The sequence below is a fragment of the Rhea pennata genome, chromosome 5 (assembly GCF_028389875.1).
Source record: "Rhea pennata isolate bPtePen1 chromosome 5, bPtePen1.pri, whole genome shotgun sequence".
In the NCBI taxonomy this organism is placed as follows: domain Eukaryota; kingdom Metazoa; phylum Chordata; class Aves; order Rheiformes; family Rheidae; genus Rhea; species Rhea pennata.
This window is the reverse complement of record NC_084667.1, coordinates 64,590,059-64,606,681: the sequence shown is the minus strand read 5'-3', so window position 1 is coordinate 64,606,681 and position 16,623 is coordinate 64,590,059. Positions and strand designations below refer to the sequence as shown.

Genomic DNA, 16,623 nt, shown 5'->3' with positions numbered 1-16,623 from the left:
CATCTGGCCCAATGAGAACCTTGTGTAAAGGAGCATGTTCAGTGTCTCAAAAGGCACTACTCGACTGCTGCTCAAAGATTTGTGCAGAGCAGCTCCTACGTTGCTGACTATATTTGTTGGTTTTACTGTAGCTGTTTGGGAACCACTGGTAGTAATGAAACCTTCGAGAGTCATGGTGGTGCTGAGAGTGGAGGCTTGCAGGGTTTTCCTTGCTTTTTATAGCAGTCAGTAGAGACGGAAGTGTGTGTCATATTTGAATATGCGATGTGCGTAAGGGATAATTAAGAAGGTGATGTGGCAGGCTAAAGAGGTAGCATAGATGTAGAGTAATAACAGTATTTAAGCAAGAAATGTTTCTGCAGTTCATTGACTCTATTGAATATTTAGAGCTATCTGTGTGTTCTCTTACAGTCAGTCACCCAAGTATTACAAAGGAATTATTTTTTTACTTTTCCCATATAACACACTAAGGTTCTTTGCTCTTTTTTTTCCCCCTATTTTCCCAAGGAAGACCACTTACCTCTGTTGCACAAAGTTTAAACATCTTCGATTTTAACCAACTTTAAAATAGTTCAGCATAAATCACACAGTTGCTATCAGAACTTTCCAAGTCTGTGGTTCCAGGCATTATATTGTAGAGATAGTGTTACTTGTCATTATGTTCGGTACATTGGGTACTTTCTTCAAGTGAAGGCTTAGAGGGTCTTTGGCAGAACAGGATCTGAATATTTACGAATTAGCTGTCTGTCCTTGGATCCACCTATAAAGACATTTTGTGTTTTCCATTTTTTAATGTAAGCTTATGTATGTATACTACTACTGTATCCTTTCTAACCTAATAGAGATGTTATTTGCCTTCTTATGTTTCTTAGAGTTGCTTTTTAACAAGCTTGTCAAGATGTGTGCTAGAAACATATGTAGAAATGTCCTAGTGTTTATTAGAGTGTATCACTGAAAAATGCTAACTTTTATAGGGCTGGGTTTGTTCTGCTTTTTGTTTTTTTTTTTATTTGTTTTTCCTGGGGAAAACATTCATAATATTCCTTTAAAAAAGTGTAGTTACAAAAATTGCATAATTGTGCTAGAAGTAAAGGTATTTTAACATGGCAGATTTTTGAAATGGATGTACAGTAATAGGCATCTTGGCAAACTGTTTCCATATGGAGAATCCCATGAGCTTGGAAGAATTTAAGTAAAAATCATCAGAACAAATACATAGCGTCTTGTGAATATTTAAGTATTCAGAATAGAGAAATTTTATCTCTCGTTTGTGGTAGCAAGAAAAACACTTGTTAATTGAATGGTTTTTGATTCTGAGAGTATCTTTTCTTAAATATTATTATAGGAATATATTTAGTGACTTCATTATATGTGAACAGTGACTTGCAGCGAGCAAATCCTGCTCTCCAGTGCTGCTCGAAGGGCAGTGCAGTTGAGAAAACTTTCCCTTTTCTTCCCGTTGTCCATCCCAAAGCCTTCATTTTAACCTGGATGAGGATTGCTGTTATGGCTGGAGAGGATGGAGCCCAGGAAATCTCTCATCTCTTTGAGATGCAGCTGCACCAAGGTCTCCCATCACACTCTTGAGGGATATTAAGTAGCTTGTAACTACTTACGTTGATTCTCTGAATGTTGTCCTCTTACATCCCTAACAATTTTTTTTTTAATAGTCCTGCAGCTGAGGAGTTAATAGGGCCGGATAGCACATGATGCTTAGTAAGCAGGTGCAGTGCAAACTTCACTACAGGTACATGCTCAGTCTTGATCCACAACATGCTGTGCATCTCTGATAAGTAGAGATTGTCATTCGTCGCAAATTATGTGCTCCCCAAGTAGCATGGACAACCGCGCATCAAAAACTGTTTAGTAGCCATCATATTGTTGATAATTTCACTGCACAGGGCAAATAGATCTGAGCAGATCTATTCTCAGGCAGGGAGGGACTCTAGATTAATCTAATACATTTCCTGGCCGGTATATCATCTTAGAAAATAACATTGTTTACTTAGGGAGGTGTCTCACTTGCACTCATCTTCATTTTAAGTGTGAATTGGAAAGATCTTTGCTTTCAAGACCATTGTAAGCCTGAAACGTTATTGAATTTGTTTATTCAACTTTAATTACTTGTGGAAATTACTGTTTGATTATTCTTAAAATGAAAACATGATCATTCTTAAAATGAAAACAAGAACTAAAAAGATGCTTTGATTTGTACTTGCCACTCATAGGATATGCGTGCTATAATGTCTAGCACTGTGGTAAAATGTAATAAGTTGGAGATAGTATTACTGCCATTATTATGTAAAGATGCAAGGTCCCGGTGGAGCTAGTCCTACTACTAGGGTTGTAGTGAATGGTTCTGCATCTTGAGGGAAGTCTGCATAATTTCATTATACTAGAATTGCCTGTGAATTCCTACTGTTGATCACTTGAGTCCATTTTCTTTTTGAGTTTCTTTATTTTGCTTCAGATGCTGACAGTAAAATGTCCTTTGGACCCCCACACATGAAGATGTGATTGACAAAGCTAAATACTATAGTTTTATACAACTATACTTTAAAATTGCCTTCCTATCCACTCGCCTGTTAGATTTTGCAGAAAATGAGATGATGACTGATATGTAGGAGGTATTTGTTTTTACTGAATAATTAGAAATTGAAAGAAATATTAAATAAACGAGACATGCAGTTTTCTAATTATCACCTGTCAGATTCTCCTGATTTCCACCAACTCTTTCCCCAGGCGGTGTCTTGTGCGTTTTCAGATGGTTGCTGGCTGGTAACTCCTCCACCCCCCCACACCTCCTTGCACAAGTTGCACATTTTCCTGCTGTTTTTCAGGGATTCTGGGCCAGTAGCAGGCCAGCTCCTTCTGCTATTTGCTCATTGGCCTTAATTTCAAATAAAACCTGCTGCTTCAAGGTTCACTGCGGACTCCTCCTCTAATTTCTCTCAGGGAAAACAGTTGCAAACAAGAAACAAGCAATTCACATTTGAAAAATCACGGGTTTCTGGAAGGAGCATTCGAATGGACTTCAACTGTGTCTTCTCAGTATTAATAATTATTGTAGCTCTTTGGAAATATCGTTGCACATCTTTTGGAAGCGATTTTTCTGGGAAGCAACAGGAAGCAGCGTGGCCAGGGAACTGGATTGTTAGCAATGAGAAAGACTACAGAGCAAGATGCACCAGACCTAAAGGGGCAGGGGAGATTTCAGTCACTGAAAGGAAATATTTATTTAGCAAACTCTGCAATCTTGTTTCTACGTGTTTTTGGAGCTACTTTCTGTTTGCTCTTCCCTACAGTTCTCTTAAAACTGCATTAGGATTTTGAAAAATCTAGTTCTAGTTCATTTTATTTATTTCTAATATTTGATCTGTTTAGTGTTGTTATTGGTGGGAATATAACATGTTTTGGAAAACCACTGAACCTTGAACTCGGGCTTGAGAGGAGGAAAAATCATTTTCAAGCATCCTGCTTTGAAAATTTTGTTAGCTGCTTAGCCTATGTCGCATACTCCTTTACTGACTTGAGATCTGAATTTATTTTCTTTTCAAAAATATTTATAGCTTAGATATGTATTAGGCTTTAAACAAACCAACAGAAAAAGAAAACCGTGTGGAAATGCATGTTTATTTTCTATGTGTTTGTATGGAGAGTTTCTGTAAGTAAGTTATGCTGTGTGAAAAGCTTAGGTCAAAACTTTAATTAAACTCATCCTAAATAGTTTTCTGACTTTTTAGTGGCTATAGCCCACTTACAGGGGTTTATGAGTTGGCTGAAGCCTTTGAGAATGGAATTGTGTTTTTTCAGCTCAAACAGCGGACTCATGCTTTTAAATCCAGATGTTTCTGGCTCAAATCTTGCAGATGTCAGTCTATTTCTTAAAAAAAAAAAAAAAAACAAAAAACAAAACTGATGTGTTTTAATTGTAAATCCATCCCTTTCATGTAATTCAGCCCCAGGAATCTGGTCTCAGTTTGCCTGGAGTATTTTCTGTTTGTCATGAAACCAGTGTAGTTATAGACAGGTCTGGTTTTGGATTTCGGGGCTAGAACTGCATGCATTTGCAGAGCATCATCTTCTCTTGTTTTTCATATTTCTGTCCCAGTGGAAGCCAGAGGTTTGTCCTGGAGTCTGGGGCCCTGTGCTAACCGATGCGTTTACACTGTGAGAAAGGGTTCCTGCCCTAAAAAACACAGATGCTTAAACATTTTTACTTCATTTCTGGCAATGCGAAAGGAGGACAATTTGAACTTACTGCTGCTTCACCTTTTCCATAATAACATAAATGTGCATACCTTCCACACTGAATCGATGGTGGAAATGGACCCGGGATAGAAAAGTGGAGGTGCTGTCTTGCGAATGGGGAGTAAATTTGTCTGATTGATAGGGTTATTAGAGAAACTGTTAAGACCATTTCACTTCTGAGAATGTTGTGTTCTTTACTGTCTTGAGACCAGGAGGCTAACTCTGTACCGTACCGAGTTTCAACTGTATAAGCCATAAAATTCCAGAAGCATTGAATTATGTAGACAGTGCACAGGCTATATAGCTGGACATGAATTTCAACTGGAAGTACTGTGCCTTCTAATTAGTAACATGACTGACTTGCAGTATATTTTCTCTTTTCAGTTTAGCCTTCAGAGTTGCTTGTATCAAAATATGGCTGTTTCTTATTCATGTGTGTTAGCCCAGCAAATCTGGAATAGTTTTGATTTGCAGAAAAGTGCTGCTTCTTGTGTTTTTTTTACTTGGTAATTTGTCTGTACAACAAGATATTAAAATGTGTGGATTTTTTTTTGGTGCCATACAGATATCCATGGAGACACAGATCAGATGCACATTGGCCCAAATATGTATCTTACATCTTTACTTACACGTAAGAGGAGCAGGTAGAGTGTTTCTGTTGGTGGTGTTTTGGTCACTTTTGGGCTCATAAGTATTCTTCTACTTACAGACATGACTGTAAGAAGTTCTGACAATTCTCTGTTTCCCCGCTAAAGGTTCTTCTATCTATGTCTCAAATATAAAACTTTTTTGTTTTTGTTCTGGGGTTTTTTTGATAGCAAAAAAAAGCAAAATGGGAGAATGATAGACAAAAGAAAAAGAATTTTAAAGGCACTTTATCTGGAGCTTTATATGATGCTAAGTTACAGATCTGCAGGTGCTGTGCTATCCCCAGTGCTCTGAGCACTTGAGATAATGCCATCTGGGGGAAGTTATTTGTTGGGACAGGACAGCATTTGAAACTTTGAAGTTAGTAATAAACAAAATGAAGCAGCTGGAATCTGGCAGAGGAAGAAACAAGCCAAGCCTATCAACCCTTGCTTTTAAGGGAATAAGGGTATTGTGTTGGAATTGTTTTTACATATGCTTGGAAGTTTATTCTTGCTCTAGAAGTTAGCTGCTTTATTTTTTACATTAGATTGTGAGAGGATAGAGGGAGGCTTGCTAGGAGTGATGATTGTTTTTAATTTTTAGGAAATAATACCTGGGTATTTACAGTAATTATGATGCTTTTATACTAATACCATAACCTGGGCCCTGATCCTTCAAACCTCTCCCTATTTTTTGAGGCACATATGTCTATAAAAATAGCTCTTTTCACCAACAAGGATATGGTTCTGGCTTATCTCCTGAGAGATTAAAAATAGAAGTTCTATTTAATGTACAGACACTGGCTTAAAGAAGCTAAAGCACATGTTTTTTATTTGGCTTAAAAATCAGACTTGTTTAGTCTTTTTATTTTGCCAAATAGAAAAAAAATAAAAAGAAAGGTTTAAACATTTTTCTTTGTTCTTATTGTTGCCATATGGTATTAGTAACCAAACCTCCCTTCAGTGTATTTAATTCCTTTTCCATTTGGCACACATTCACAATACACTTGTATATAGCATACTCTCTGTGTGACAGTACCTCTCAGAAAAAACTCTTTTCACAGGTCACTGGGTGGTTGACACACCATTAATTTTTATGTTTCTGTTAAACAAAGATCTGGAAATTTAGTACTGTACATGAATTTGTTATAGATTGCCAAGCACAGGAAAAATTCCTAATCTGAAATCTGACCTTTTCCATCAGCAGGTCACTAAGATGTTTTCAGTCATTGCTGAGTTTCTACCAGTCAAGGACCCTTACGCGCTTATTAAGGGTGTCAGTTTTCACAGTTTATATGAACGTATTCTATTAGACGGTGACAGCGAATTTGGAGAAATGGAGGTCAGCTGAGGCCACAAGTTGCATTTATTGGATTTTAACAAGGAAAATTTTTATAAATACAGCTAAGTAGATGATTGCAAAATTGTTCTGAGTACTTCCAGAACTTCTAAAGAGGGAAAAAAACTGTGAAGACTACCTGTCTCCCTGCTCTGCACTGCTTTATGGAATGATGGAATTTTCCACTTCATTTTTACTGTATATCGAAAGATTATAAGCATCACTGCTATTTGCATATTTGTATCTGAGAGTTTTAATCTTTAAGAAGAAAGCCTCTTAATACTGGTTATGAGCTGTTCTCTAATGCAGGGGGAGGGGAAAGTAAAATGGAATATTGCATTGGTAAAGTAGGAGCTGGCCAAGGACTATCCAAGCACTATCATGATGAACTGCCAAAGGCAGATGCAGGCATCAGTAAATATGCACGCTTTATAACATATATGTGAGCATGAATACAAGCATTTAAACCCGTGTGCTTGTATTCGTGCATGTATTCACATACATCTCTGTATGTATATATGAATGCGTTTTATAAAACGTATGCACTGTGCATGCCAGAAGTTAGACTAAGCAAGAGGTGATAATGGTTAAGCAGATGTGAGAGTAACTTAATAGCTGCATCTTTGGGCCCATTTAGAGGTCTAGGACTAGCAGACTCCTGTCCTGGAAACTTACAGTCATGAAGCAAAATCTGTGGAGCTGAAATAGGATATCCATAAATTTTTACAGTTAAAATGCTGTAAATCTAGGTTGTATGTTTTCTCTGTGTATCTAACAAAGTTCAAGACTTCAGATTTCTGTATTTTTTTTTTAAGTGTTTACTTTAGATTTTTTTAAAGCTGATCTTTAAGGATAATTGGATAATTGAGGACCACGTAATTTTTCTGTTGAGCAAGTAGATGGAATTATTTGTTTGATTTTCCTGTGCTTTTAGTGTTTTATATCCAGCTGAAAGTTGAACTGTAGCTTGTCTGTAAAATATATTAGAGTATGTGTTAGGAAGAATGTAGACTGGTATGCTATGGTCTCTCAGCACCCCAGATTCAAATACTTGGGAAGTTACTACAGACCCTCGGGATCAGGAAATATTCTTTTTTTTCCCTTTTCTTTTTTTAAACCTGAAAACAGCTGTTGAAACAATGACATCATGGAGTGTGGCATGACTGGAAATTATTAACAAAGTAAAGCTTCGATAGCATCAAACTACACAATGTCAGAGAGTATGCAATGGTTTGCTTTGGTGTCTAGGGTGATTTACAGTGTTTCCTTGGGCATTACACATTTATATCTTTACTGTGTGTTAGCTTCACTTCTAACCAAATAAACGTATATGTTTTTCTTCCGTTCCTATTCTGAATAACCTATTTTAATCATGCAGACATGGTTACAGACTAAGCTCGTGGAAGTACTTCTGGAAAAACAAAACACACATGTTATTTGCACATCTTTGTGGTATTGCCATGAATGTGCTTTTGAATAATATTCAGAAGATACAAAATTTCATGCATATTCTTTCTGATTGTGTGTTATATTTGCCACACAAACTTTGGCAGCTGTGCTTTGTAGAGGGGATTTGGGCAGGGAGCGAAGAAGGCTGTACAAATAGTAAGCACAGGCTAGTGAAACTGTAGCCATTGATTCTTGCAAAGTGCATAACTGGTTGTAGCAGGTGGGTTATGTGCAAATTCCCTGGGGACACAAAAATTGTCATTGTGCTCTTCCTACCTCTCTGGAGCCCTGCCTTCCTGAGATGCGAGAGGCTTAGCTGGCGTAAGTTACTCCATGTGCTGAATTTGCTGTCTTTTGGCCCCATTTATTTTTGACTTCCTAGGCACTTGCTAGCTGTTTTAGCATTAAAAACACCAGAGGAAATTTTATTTTAGCAGTTGTTCTTTTGTTGTTTTAATTAGTCAGTTTAAGTATGCTTTGCTACAAGTCAGATGAAAGCAGGTTACTGCTGCGGCGACATAGTAGATAATTAACTGGGGTGAAAGAAAGCCTACTTTTCTTTTTCCATTGAGAAGCTGGTGTTTTAATTATCTAGATGGCTGGGCTATGCATGGGCTTGTTCCCGGGAGAGTCCCACACTGCGCAGAGCCAGAAGGCCAAGACCGCAAGAGCGGAGAATGTCGAGGTGCTGTCTCAGGCTTAGTGGAAGATAAACACAGCTTATAAAGTTCTGCAGGCTGCATCTCCTGTGGGGAGGCTTGATGCATTTTCTCTGGTGTTGTAGGGTGAAAAAAGGGAGGATGAACCTCAAGGAAGCAGCAATATCCCATCAGTCAGGGAAGCAAGTTGGAGAAACAGCCTTATAATAGGAAAGGATAAAGCAACTTCTCATTTGTGTTTTGGGCAGCTGAATCGCTGGTAGGGTGCTTTTCTCCACAACACATACAGCCAATAGATTCAGCTTGTATTACTTTGCTTTTTATGATTGTATGTAGGTACGTGTTATAGAGAAACCTTAATGTTTTCTAATGATTAGATGCAAATGGATGTGCACATATGGATAGAGTTTAAAAATAGTATTAGTATCCACAATATCTCATTTCTTTTCCATGGAAAACATCAGTACACGTTTGGGGTAGTTCTGTGCCTACTGGAGATACATATACGTGTGTGTGTGTGTTGTGTTTATATATACATACATATGTGTGTGTGTGTATGTGTATGTATGTAAATACCCACACTAAATGTTCTCAGATTTTATTATCTGATAAAGAGGACTGTGGTGGGTAAAACAACACCCGCTGAACTCTGTCTCAAAGGTATTGTCATATGCTGATTTCGGACAGTAACTGTGTTTATGTCTTTATATTTCAATAAAGTGACACAGTATGGAAATGAATCAAATAGTTAAATGATGTGTTGTCATAGACTGTAAATAATGTGTTTTATTCTGTTTTTGTTTTAGGAGAGGATGCTGTCCTGCAATTAAATTCACATGTTTCTGCACCAAAGGTGTCAGTGAAGCTGCCTTCCATGAATATAGATAATCAAACTAGAAGTATCAGCAGTATATATGGGGATTCAGATTCTTCAGGGGCAGATACATTTTAAAGCTTATGGCTTTATTTGATAGTTACTGTCTGAAGATTTTATTACCGGTACATTTTGTATGCCTTGTGTAGTAGTCTGGAGTTTCATGAAAATATTGATCTTTCAATACTGTTTATTTCCTACTTTTTTCCGTATAACTTTGAAATGATTATGATTGTAAATTTAGGCAATCATTCTGCTAGTGAATGTAACAAATATTTTTAAACAAATAAAATGCCACTCTATCAGAATTATTGTGAGTTTAAGTCAATAAAGGTGAAGGCTAGTTATTGTATGTACAAATGAATACAAAAATGATCTGTATTTAAATCTATGGTAAAATACCGTCAGAAAAAAATGCTTGGCTCAGTATAGTGTCAGTACTGTCAAAATGTGGAGCCAGAGGAAAATATATTTGAAACCAGGGTTTGCAAGAAAACTGTTGTTTTCAAATACTTTCAGAGCTTGTTCATCCTTAGAAGACTGCTAGCACAATAAGATGGTAGCTCAAAATTGTATGTAAAAAAGACCATCAGTGTTTACATTGTTTTAAGACACATTTATTTTTGTAACTATTATAAGAATTTGCCAGCATTTTGATGTTTATTTCCTTGAAGACTTTTTCCCATCTTGAAACATGTCTGAATGAGAGATTGTATCCATAAAATTATTTACTTCCATTTGTTTTATGTAAATTCCTCCTTCTCATGAGAAGGATCTAGCTGCCACAGTCTCAACCCTTGGAAGCCCAGTAATCTGTAGTCAGAAGTACCATAGTAATAATTTAACAGCAAGAGCGTGTGAACACATCATTGCTGCTCTCCAAAGGACTGCTTAATTCATTCATTGCTTCAGTCAGGACGGTGTGGTCTGTCCAGCAGTGACTTGTGGAGGAAGGTAGGATTGTCTGCCCCAGGCAGCATCTACACAAAATAAGAGGAATTCAGACATATTCCAAGCGAAAAAAACTAGGGAAGGAGATTTTTTCCAAGCAGGGCGAACTCAGCTTTTGCTCTATTCCTTATCCAATCCAAGTTTTAATGGAGTATCTCTGAAAAATCTGAGACCATGTGGCAAAGACATATAGTGAAGTCATCTCTCAAAAGCTAAGAAAAAGTACTCCTTTTTGGTTGACCTGTACCTTGTTGTGACATTGGAGCGTATAACTTCATTTGCTACAGCTTCACTGCATCACCTAATGAGAGGCTCTTTGTTGTTTCAGATACTCATAGCCAGGAACAGTTCCCATTACTCTTATTTCATGGAACCTGCACTGATTTCATTTCTCCTTAATAGAGAAAGATTAGAAGTTCCTCTTGGTTTTATTTTGGTCTCATTCACTGCAAGGTTCGGTTGATTTGCAGAATCTACAAGGATAAAAGGAGCAAGAGAGAGCTTGAACCATTCAAGGTCAGTAATATCCAGAGGATTCAATTGTATAAGTGGTCTCTTTAGCACATTATAGAGCTGTATTCTCATCTGTTCTGACAGACCTGTAGAGAGCAGATTTGGATGTGTGTAGGGGCGTAAAACTGTGGCAGGCTTCATGCAAAGTAGAACATCACTGAAAAAGAAAAAAGAAAGATACAGACGAGGCAGCATTATTGGGATTTGGTTTCCAGTATGCAATTTCATGAACATTTTCTCTAGTGGTAAAGCTCCTCTACAAGTTCTTTTCTGCTGCTGGTGGCTTGTAACAGTGTATCTGCTTGGTTGTGCTGATGCAAATGTCTGTGGAATGGTACTGTAAGTCGAGTTATTGACATGATTAATAGTTTGAAAAACAACAACCCTTTTCTGGGAAGATGGAGATGTTTTTTTTTAACCTGCATCAGTTTGCTACAGTGTAACATCAAAGAGATGCACTGGAACAACAGACAGAAGAAAGAAATGCAGTTGGGAGGGCAAGAACTTCTTAAACCAGCTTTGCTGCAAGAGCAAACTAAGCAACTGAGTTCCAAGTGCTCTGTGAATCTGTTAGGTTTTTGGTGATGTTAACCTATAATTTAGATCTCTTTTGTTGCAGTGTAAATAGCAAATGAGCTGTACTGTTCTTGTGCCCGGCGCTGTAGGCCGAGATCAGAACTGCACTTTGCTAAACAAGTTAGTACAAAGTACAATAATGGAATCGAGAACTGCTCCAGCCTACTGACAAATTAAGTATAAGACAAGAGACACAGGCAAGGAAAGAGGATAAGGAAACAATGAGACAACCCTGGTCTGTGGGAGAGGCCCTCGTTTCATGCTCCACAAAATTACTGTAGAAATAACTGTGTCAAGCTGTACTTCCAGCAATGCTGTGCATGACATGTTTTTCTAACTCTCTTCTTGGGAACAAATGCATTTAACTTGAAGATATTACCATTGTCACTGATGGACTCCTGCAGAAATTAACTGAATTTTTAAGCAAATAGGTCTAAAAATGCCCAGTGAAGACCATTTTTCGGACTCTTCTCAAAACTCTATGTAGGGTTATATTGGTTGACACAGGTTTATATTCTCTCCCAACTTGACATGACTGGCGAGTCTTTTTGGAAGCATTTAGATGCTTGGCAGTGTGGTTCAATGACCTGGTGCTGGTAGGGATTACACTGTGGTAGTGGGATGTGCTAAGCGTCCATCCCCACTGCATTGTTCCCATTCAAGGACAATTTGTGAGAGGTGAGGAAAGTGCAAACTATTTGCTTTTCCTTCCCCCAAACTGAAGTTTTTTGCACATAAACATAAGGAGACCTCTGTAATTCTGGCTCCCTGTGCATAGATCATATTACAAGCAAGTATTTCTAATCCTAGGAACAAGCTAGAGGCTGTGGGGGAGGGTTGAGGGGGTTCTTTGTTTTTAATCAGATTCTCCATTTTGCATTTGAAATGGAAAAAATGCATCTTCTAGAAATGTATCTATTTTTTTTTTTTTTTTTTTTTTACTATTTCTTACTTTTGGATTTAGTCTTGTATTTCAGATTCATGTAAATAGTTTTCCGGAGTTTGAAATGGTAAGCACATGTTCTGTGAACACAGCCAAGCCATGATAAGGAATTCATCTGTCTGTGTCTCAAAGTTCCATTTTATTTCTACAGCTTTTATGATTGAAAATGCACATTTCTCATGGGCACTCACAGAACTGAAACAGCATGATTTGCAAGCTTGCTAAATGGATTTCTTCCAAGCAAGTCATTGGGGTATGTCATCAAAGCTTAACAGCATCAAATAGAATTCCATCCAGCAGAAGTATTAAAAAACCCACCTCTATACAGCTATATTTTTCAGTTAACTCTCAGCAGCATAGATATGGGGGGTGGGTGGGTTGTTATTGGATTCCAGGATTGTGGTGTGAAAACCAAAATCCTTGCTTTATTTCTTAGTTCAGCTGAATTTCTGGTGAGGCTTTCTTGAGTCTTAATCAGGAAACACCAGAACAAGAGTATGTGTTCATGGATTGCACTTGCAACATATTACAATGGAAAACTGAAATGTAGAAGCTATTTGTTTTTGCAGGCTATCTTTTTCTGTCTTTGATAAGTAAAAGGTAATTTGGAAGTGATGTACTCAAAATCCATTTTTTTCGCTCCTCCCTCCCGTAAGTAAAAAGGGAGATGCAGTATGATGGTGGCGGTGGTAATAGAGGAAATGTGTAGATCAACAAGGACAGCACACAATTCCTGACATGGGTTGGGAACCCAGTTCCTGGGCCAGTAATGACTCTTGGGGCAGGACTTCAGCTATAAACTGGTAGTTAGTTTGTCTGATGCTAGTGCCACCTTTCCCCTGTATAGATGGGTTATTTTGTTTTTCAGTATAGGTAGCAGAGAGTTTCATGTGCGGACTTGATCTTACCTAAATTGTGAGAAATTGGGCAAAGTGAGTTTTTTTATTGCTATTCGCCTTCATAATTCAGAGATGAAAGTTGTCAAAATTAGCTGCTAAAAACATGCGCTGACTTTCTGAACAAACCAATGCAGGTGAGTATTTCAGGCCTGATTTGGTAAGGATGTACTTGCTAAGACAGTAGGAATTCATGGCTTCTTCAGCCAGGTGAGGTGGCTCTTTACCTCTCCAGGTTCTCTGCCTCTCTTCTAGTTTCTCATCGCAGAAGCAGGTTAGGGAGCTGCAACAGAAGTTTTTGGCAGAATTTTCCATAAAAATGTGGAAATCTCGCTACGCTGACATGGCCGTCCGAGCAGAGGTCATAATGATGTTCTAGGCTCTGCTCCTGTAGTGGCAATGATACAAGCACGCAATACTGTGTGCGTTCTTCTGTATGTGTGGTAAGAAGGTGAAACCTGCATTTGCTGCCAACCGCTGCCTAGAGGGATGAGTGCAGAAAATGGACTCTTCTAGTTTGGAGGTTACTCTTCTTCTTTGTACATTGCTTTGTATTTAAGTTAGAAACCAGAAGGTAAGAGAGAAGTCAGATCAGAAGTGTGATCTGGAGTGATACCTCTGAGACCCTTTTTTGGGGGTGAGAGGGGGAAGTCAGTCCAAGAAAGGATTCTTGTATGAACATGCATCTTTTCACCCCTCCATAGAGCCTGCTTGAGGCAGAAAAGTGTAATTTTTCTCATTGGTCTTCACCCCAAAGGCCCATAGGTCTTTCAGGTTGACCAGTCCTGCACTGATGCTGCTGAGTACCTTGAAGGGATACACAAAGACCCTGAAATGGCTCAACTGAAAACCAGTGGGATTCTTGCCTGTGTAGTTCCCATTGCAGGATTAGGGCAGTTCACAGCAAAGTAGTTGGGAGCAACATAGAGATGCAAAAATCAGAGTCATCTAATGAGTTGAGCAAGTGCTGAGCAAAAAGAATAAGTAAAAACCTGGCTCCGCTCAAGGCAGCACCATCCAGAGAGTAGCAATCTTGCCACTGCTGTCTACCCTGCCAGCAACCTGAACCCCCAGCCAAATGCCAAGAGGGAGGCTGGGGAGTAAGGCTGTGAGCGCTGCTGGCAGCAGGACTCCCCAGCATGCCAGTCATTATCCTTCTGCCCTGGGCAGGCACAACGGTGGGTCTGGGTGCTGCTCTCGGTGCAAGTGGGGTCATTTTCCTGCTCCGCTATCTCAGCTTGCTGATTTCTTAGTGTCAGCTGATAAATTCTTCCCAGATTGGTGCCTGTTTCTTAATATATGTACAGTTTTACTTTTCACTACATCCTGTTATCACCTTAATAGCCAACTATTTGATCACCATGTAAAAATCTTGCCACTATAATGATGACTTAGAGCTTATTTTTAATGGGTTCTGGGAGATACTTGCAGTGACCAAGGATTTTGCTGGGTGAATGGCATCCTGTCATTCTTTTTCTTTATTTTTATTCTGACAGTCTTGGAAATTGTGTGTGCTCTTGCTGCATGACATGCCCTTGGAGAAGGGCATTCAGCATCCTGCATCTGTCACATAAATACCATCTTCCATGTTGCAAAGCTGCTACTCCTTCCCTGCTGTTTCCTTAATCAGCACCTATGGCAAAGCAGCAGGCACTGAGTCACTGATCAAACATGGTACTTGCTAAGAAACCCAGCAGCTGCTTAAACAGCAGTTAGGTCTGTTAATGTCAATGGTTTAATACAGCTTTTTAGGCAGAATTCCCTGCCACCGTTATCGGTGGTAGGTGTTTGTGCTCCAGAACCCGAATCAGCACCTGGGATAATGTGGTGCTGGGTACAAAGGGCCCTTTCTGCCCCACAAGCTTTGCAGCTCAAGCCTGAGGGGGATGTCCTGTTTTGTGCCCAGCTGTGCCATTGCCTCTTCCTGTGCCGGACACTTAACAGTTGATTTTTAAAAAAATTTAATTTTTCCTGCCAGGTAGATGGGGGGGAATCAACTGAATAAAGCCACCTTTGCAGTAAATATCTTCTTTTCTTCTTTTTGCAAGCAGTTTTACTATTGCCTTTTCTAAATTTGGTACATATGTTTTTTAGGACAGAGGCTGCCAGTAATTGCGGTTAGGTTCTTACATGCTTTTTTGGCAATGATACTGGCTGGTTTCTGCAGGTGCTGCTAAAGTCAGGAGGGTACAGAGAGATGGTGCCCACATCACAGAGAGGAATCCTTGTGGAAAATGTAGAGCAGGAGGGTGGGTAGGAAGGTGACAAGTCCCTCTCTCACGCTAGTAGCAACAGTTTTGCATCTTCTCAATGGATTGTTTGACAGGTAAAGATCCTTGAGACAGGAACTATTTTTTCTTTTCCCTGCACTGGGCCAATTGTACAGACAGTGCCTAATAAATAACAGGAAAAGGACCATTCATCCCACATACCTGGGCTATTTTTGTTCTTATCTTAATTGCTTCATTCTCACAACCCGTGCTCAATCTGTTCAGAAAATCGAAGCCTTGAACTTCATTCCAAGAACTTGAGGAAATCTCATGTCTCCCTGCCATTTTCCAGCCTTTCTCATCCAAAAGAACAAACCCTATCTCTCCCTGCCTGATGCAGTCTGAATTTCCTCAGGGATTATCTAAACGGTGCCACGTGACCCATTTCTCTCAACCACTCTACAAATGGGAAAGCATAAATCACGGGTCCCTACAAATAAACACAACTGGCAAGATGTTATTTTTCTCTGTCTGAAGTCACACCAGTTCTTTAATCTGCCGCCTTCTGGAAGCGTGTCTGTTCAGAGAAAGTACAACTATTATAATGTATACACAAATGTCCTCTGCCACTTTTTGTTGCAAACTATAATGGGAGCTGCAGGCCAGAAACATTTAAAGTAATGCAGCCAAGTGAATACCTCTCACTGTTTTCACTTCTTTTCTTCAACTTGGCTTTGAAAGCAGAAAGCATTCCTGCTTATAAGGAAATGAACAGCCAACTAAGAAAGGGAAAATCCTAACTGTGAAATCCCAGTGGAGCTTAATTCTCAGCCTTGTGACTTTCAAGCATCATGTTGTTGTTGGAGGAGGTTGGGACATCACCCTCATTTAGTTTTGAAAGTATTCTTTGTAAAGTGGAGAAAAGGCAAGATCTTGCCTTAAAAAAAAAAAAAAAAAAAAAAAAAAAAAAAAAACTTCAGCACTTCAGAATACTTCAAAAATTGGAGATATTTTTCCAGTTAAACCTTGTCTGGAGTTCATTTAAAATAATCATGTTTACGCAGGGGTGAATCAGTGCGCATAGCTCTGCCAATGCCTCAACTGTAGTTAAAAGTACACAGCAGAGAATTATAACCCTGGTAATAAAGTCTGTGAATGTTACACTCAGAGCATGTGCAAGAATCCAGTGGTAGAAAGCCAGTTTTGGAGGAGGAAAAAAGCCAACCAATCTTTAATACATGCTGAACCTTGGAGGAATATTCTGGGAGAAATAAATGGTGGGACTGTACTTTGCCTATAATTAGAAAAGGTCTGTGCAAACATGAAAGAAAGC

General features: G+C 38.8%; 1 protein-coding gene across 2 annotated transcripts in view; it reads left to right on the top strand.

The window, feature by feature from the left end:
- The window catches only part of KIAA0586 (KIAA0586 ortholog), a 72,218-nt gene extending 62,727 nt beyond the window's left edge, over positions 1-9,491 (top strand). For both annotated transcript variants that reach the window (XM_062577435.1, XM_062577434.1), the window contains exon 32: positions 9,134-9,491. In XM_062577435.1, coding sequence (XP_062433419.1) covers positions 9,134-9,279 — 146 coding nt within the window. In that variant the 3' untranslated portion in view covers positions 9,280-9,491. The remainder of the gene's footprint in view (positions 1-9,133) is intronic.
- The last annotated feature ends 7,132 nt before the right edge of the window (positions 9,492-16,623 follow it).